Source organism: Pinus tabuliformis, chromosome 3_2 (assembly GCF_031772625.1).
Source record: "Pinus tabuliformis cultivar Carrire ecotype Pingquan chromosome 3_2, CPIR1, whole genome shotgun sequence".
Classification (NCBI taxonomy): domain Eukaryota; kingdom Viridiplantae; phylum Streptophyta; class Pinopsida; order Pinales; family Pinaceae; genus Pinus; species Pinus tabuliformis.
In genome coordinates this window covers 271616651-271622650 of record NC_142302.1, presented here as the reverse complement: position 1 = coordinate 271622650, position 6000 = coordinate 271616651, and the positions used below count along the sequence as shown (strand labels likewise).

The following is a 6000-nucleotide window of genomic DNA, read 5'->3' as shown; positions in this document are numbered from 1 at the left end:
AGCTAAAAAAATACAAACAAAAAATGGGCTGAGAACAACTTTTTCGCCACTGCATAACCTCAATCTTCAGCATAACAAATTAAGTTTCAAATAAAAACCATTGTGATCGGTAATGGAATTTGCATTCTTCTTCAAATTTAAGTTTGAAATCAAAACCATTGGTTCCATAATAAATTATAACATATTGGTGAAATTTGCAGGATACCCACAAAATTAGGGAAATAATGATATATCTAAAATGGCAGAAGGGAAACGTTTGGCTTCCCCCGACATTTGACTTTATTATGAGTAATGCACAAATATACCAAATTTAGGCAAGGTACCTAAAAGTATTGTACAAACCCATTGTGATCCTCTGAAAGCTACCTCAGAATTAGCAATATAAAAGACAATATAGTAACAGCTGGCCAAAAGACAATTCCGAACTCCGCCTGCATCATCTCCATGTCTGCCTTCTCAATATAGATTAAAATGATAGGTTCTACGATTGTCACTTTGCATAGATAGAAGACCTTAGTTGAAGTACCATAATCACATCCGTGCCTCCATCAGATTTTCTCCAGCTGAGCAATTTCCACTAACAATTTATGTAAAGATTGTGGTTTTGCAAAGAAGGGGCAATGATCGCTGCCTTTGATCTTGAAAACCCGTTCTGGAGGATTTGCATCAATCAACCGCTGTTGAGCAGCTGGAGTCAAAACATGATCATCAGATGTTTGAATGAAGAAACGTCTTACACTGCCATAATTCTCTTCCGTGAGAGAAATCCTCTCCAAGATTGGTGCAAAAGGAATTGGCCGCATGGACACAGTCGCAAGGGCAACATCCTGTAAAATAGAATTAAAATTAGTTAGCATTTAGTTTAATGTCTGTGAATGTCCTATATTCCCAGTGAATAAATACAAGATAAAACTACAATGTTTCACCATAGGCTATCTTTAGCTTAGTGTAGGTTAAAATAATTTATTTCTTTCTTCTTTCCAAGTTTCTGGGATGGGGATGTGGGAACGAGGAGACCACATAGGGGGAAATGTGGGAGCACCCCCAAATTTTGGAGCAATTCAGGGGAATGAGCCGCCATCACAGTGTATATAAATATGATTTAAATTTAAATGAAATATATTTATTCATACATCATAAATATGATTCAATGAAATAAAAATAGTAAATATTATTATATACATTGATTTAAATTCATCATTCATTATTGTACAATCTGATTGGTACTAAGCAAAATAGCAGGTATTAAAGTGTAAAAACTGGAATAGTAAATTGAAATTACTTAAATTCAAAAAATAATAAAAAGTAACAAGACAAAGACTTGGTCTAAGTCGTCAGTGTTAACACTCAAAACTCAAAAGTTAAAACTAAAAATGAACAATGGACAATAAACCAAAGTTATTAGAACTGGACAGGTGATCTAACTTGTCAACTACAAACTGGGAACTAGACTAATTACAAAGAAACAAAAAAAAAAGCAAACAAACAAACAAACAAACTAGATCGGTCAACCAAAAAATACATAAATATTCAAATTCAATAGAATAAAATTAAACACAAAAAAAACGTAAATATTCATGTGCATCCATATGAATCCTAACCATTATACACAAATACGCAAAGTTTCTCATATATATAGCAAAGGTGCATATAACCAAAATAGCATCAAGTATAATCCATATTCGATCCAAAAATACATCAACAAAGAGGCTCTAGATGTCCTCTATAGTCCAAAAAATTTCATGCTACAACAAATACCTACATACCATCAAAATCATTGTGTACTTTAGGATCCTTATCATCAATATCACGCTCTAAGCATTAAAATAAGATATAAAAAGCTTAACAAGTCAAGTCGGGATTTTGTTTGAGCGATAGGTGCAATTTTACTAGGGTCATGACACAGGGATCAATGCCACCAACATCAACATACATAGAGGGTTTAGTGTTCTTGATTAAATGTTAATTCCATACCCTCATACATGATAGAATCCAATGGAAACATTGCAATCACCCAAATCCTGAAATCTTGAAAATTGTTAAGTTTGCTGGATTTTGGTGGGATCTAAAATTCCACTTTCTCCATATGAAATCCAACAAGGTCAGGACCACTCTCAAACATCCTGAGTCAATTAATGGTAATGTTAAATTCCATGTTCTCCTTTATCTTCATTTTCATCCTATTACTTAATGGTAAGGATGAAAATGAAGATAAAGGAGAACATTGAATTTAACATTATCATTAATTGCATAGCATTAATAGGGCTTAGGGTTGAATATTAGGCTTTCCCATTTATAAGTTATTGTTTTCAAGCAAAATTCAAAGGGATGCCCAACCTTTTTTGAAGGGAGACACCCACAAGCACTGCTTTTGGGGGAATGCATCCCCCACATTGAGAAAACGTTTCCCCTTGCATCTCCCCAAGTTTCTCCAAAAGGAAGACATGGGGGAAACATTTCTTCAAGTATTCTCCCATCCTTAGATGCATGGCAAATGTGAGGAGCGCACACCCCACTCTAGGGGACGCATCCCCATAGAACACTGAAAAATAGTTCCAATACAAATAAAAATGTAGTGAAGAAAAAAATCATTGTAATTTGCTTCATTTAAAATTCAGGTTCCAATTCTCCTGCAATACTTTTAACTATAATCTATAAATGACCTAATTTGTTTAGCTATCTAACCTGCAGAAGGAATCATCTTTTGTTATCAATATCATCTTCGGCATTGCATTGTTTAATACTAAATCTTTCAACCTGGATTCTTTAGAGCCTGAGAAATTGCATTGCAGACGTTATGCCAAATCATGACTTGCGTTTTAAATTATCTAGGTCCATAATAGTGTGGGCCCTGGATGAAAATTGGGCACCCAGATAGAAATTGTTGATTGGTCAATACGTTCAGAATGTTGACACTTGAGTGAACAAGCGAAAAAGAGATGCTAATGATCTATGGCAGCACAGTGGATAGAGACGAAAGTCGAACAACAGAAAAATATAGATAGATACAACGACAAACAAAAGCATGGTGTCTACACTATAAGTACAAGTGGATAGACTAGAGGATTGAGGTTTTAAACAGTAAATTATGAGGATGTTGGGAACTGGGATAATATCAGTTTATATAACCATTTAAAGAAGTTGGGTTCGGAATAAAACGACATTGGAATGAAAGAATTTTCAATATGACACGGAAACAGAATAAAATGATACAAAGTGAGGAGATGGAGAGAGAAGTGTAATAGATATTACATGCGCTATAATGTGTTCAGAGTTCATTTATTCACCCACAGTCACAGCACTAAGGCTCTGATACCCCGAAGTGCTCTACCAGTATTCTGCTCTGCTTTATGAGACAGTGAAGACTTACATGGGTTATCCAGCAACTTCAATCGCAGGCAATTACAGTCTTCTCTGCAAAAAGCACTGTGGATATGGATAGGCTACGAAGCAAGCCCAATAATATATTCAATGCTCAACTTTGTGAAGGATAAGGCGGAGGCTTTGGTTTAGGGAGTTTCCTCTCCTCGAGAGAAATGCACACTGATAGATAGGTACATCGGTAGTATGATTGCCCAGAATAGACTCTCCAGGGAGTTTCTTCTTGGGAAAAATAGACTGTTAAGTTAGTACCTCAAGAAGAAGATTAAGTACACAGATAGCATGATTGCCCAGAACAAACTCTCCAGGGGGTTTCTTCTCAGAAGAAATAGAAACTGATTAGTACCACAAGAAGACTATGTACACTGATAGCATGATTTCCCAGAAAAGACTCTCCAGGGAGCCCTTGATGATAAAGGAATTAACACATACAAGAGATCATGCTGAAGGTTAGGTTTGTATAGGATTTATAAGGAAAAGGGCGGGCTGCTCAACTTAGAATTGGAAGCACACAACTTGGAAAAAGAGGTTAAGTACAAGACTCGTAGCAGAATGAGTTGGATAAACTGGCTGACAGAAACACGCATTTTTTAGATGCAGCTTACATTGCCTATTCAGTGAATGAGCATATGCGAGATCAATATTTAATTCAAGAAGAAATTACAAAATGTTAAGGATTATGGTAAAAAGAGCGTTATAATGAGCTGCCAAATGCCCATTGGCTCATCCCTACAGATGCTGCTGAAGAGAAAGAAGGTGTGCTTCCAGCTAGGTTCTGTAACAGAAAAGGAAGCCTGGTCTAGTCTTAGGGCCTGTGTCTCTATGAATCTAACAAATTCAGGAGAAATGACTCCCTGGAGGTATGGTTTATGTGTTTCTAGTTTCAGAAGGTTCTCAAGTGAATTAACAGAACTATGCTTTCAGAACAGCATATTTTATCTTTTGACAGCTTGAGAATTTGACTTGAAAAGTGTTAACTGTGATAATCCTGTCAAACCACCAGTCAATACATTTCTCCATCTACTGGACACCTCAAAGAATGTGTTCTCCCGAACTCAATATATTATCAATGTATCTCATGTTCAGAATCAGGGTCGTCTCAACTCCATTAGAAAGTTCCAGAATCTTGTTGCTGAACCTTGTGGAAAAAATGGGTGGATTGTTTTGTGGGAGGCAGCAATGACCGGAACTATTTCATTCTCAAAGGTTTTAGGCATCAAATCACACCCATTCAAATGAAATGTAACAAGGCTGTCAAGGAGGAGCTGGATCAAATGAGCCAGAGACTCTAGAACAGTCCCTTTGACAACGATCTTCAGGTCATAAAGCTCTGCTCCGGAACCATAAGAACTTTTCCATGATTTGAAGTGCCAAGGGAGCCCAACTGAGAGACCAGATTCATTAGCTGAACACTGAGGATATGCCCCAAAAATATTTCTTGAAAGCACTGGCCTCAAAGGAAGCCATGGAGAATGTTTTGACCCTTAAAATACGAATGGGAAACTTAACCCAGCAGGCAGACATTGAAAAAAAATTGTCAAATGATTATAAGAAGGTATTTAAGTCACAAGGTATGAACAAAAAATGTAGGATGGCCATGTGAACTTATGTGGGCATGATCCCGGAGAAATTGAGTGACGTGCAAGTGAGAATGCGATCATTCATTGGCATTGGCTGAGCTGACCATATCCCTATCGGAGATGACAATCATCGAACTTATTCCCAAGGCCAGAGATCCCAATTTAATCACCAGTTAGAGGGCCATCACCCTTCTGAATGCCTCATATAAATTTCTCACTGAGACTATCATGTTGAAAGTTCAACACATCCTTCCAAAAATCAACTAGTAACAGATCAGATTCATCCACAACCACTTCATTCTCAATAATAGTATTGCACTCTGAGAAGGTACAGAAGAGTGAGGTGTTCAATCCCACGCATTATTTATATTAAGATCATCTTCATGAAATCCTTTGAAAAAGTGGAATGACCCTTAATCTTGGCTTATGCTATAAGCCTCAGGATTCAGGCCTGCCTTTTTTAAATTTGTTGAAAATTCATTCTCGGCATGTTTATCCATCAAAAAATGTAAATCTCAACACATGAGACTCTTTGTTTCTGTTATTGAAATTTCTAAGTTCAACCCATTAGAAATTCTTCCTGCACTATCTGGTTTATTTCACCTACTTGTTTATTCCTTTAACAAGTTATTTAACCATATAAATACTGAAAATAACACAAATGTAGTCTCAACCATCTACAGATCATCAACTAAAAATAATAGACAAACACACAAGGGATACCGTTATTTTTGGACAATCATCCCCGGAAAAACCCAATTTGAGAAAACCGGTGCAGTGATTCTGATGGTTTTATTATTAAGTAGCTTTCTTGAGTACAACTAGGGTGCCAAACTGGCTCACCCAATAGAGAAATCAATCTAGCAATAATACCTCTCTTCGGAAGCAGATATTCAGCAAGTCTGCTCCACGAAAATCTCTCTGACGCTTCTCTAAAGCTCTGCATCAGCCCTCCTGGCCTCTGCGTCACTCAGAAGCCCCCTGCGTCCACCTTCTGCTACTCTACGCTGGCTCTCTGACTCTCTACGTCACTCACACA

General features: G+C 37.0%; 1 protein-coding gene across 1 annotated transcript in view; it reads right to left on the bottom strand.

Annotated features, from left to right (window-relative positions):
- Nucleotides 1-202: 202 nt before the first annotated feature.
- LOC149180698 (putative methylesterase 12, chloroplastic) overlaps nt 203-6000 on the bottom strand; it is an 80039-nt gene continuing 74241 nt past the window's right edge. Inside the window, exon 5 of the mRNA XM_089416234.1 lies at nt 203-827. Coding sequence (XP_089272360.1) covers nt 549-827 — 279 coding nt within the window. The 3' untranslated portion in view covers nt 203-548. The remainder of the gene's footprint in view (nt 828-6000) is intronic.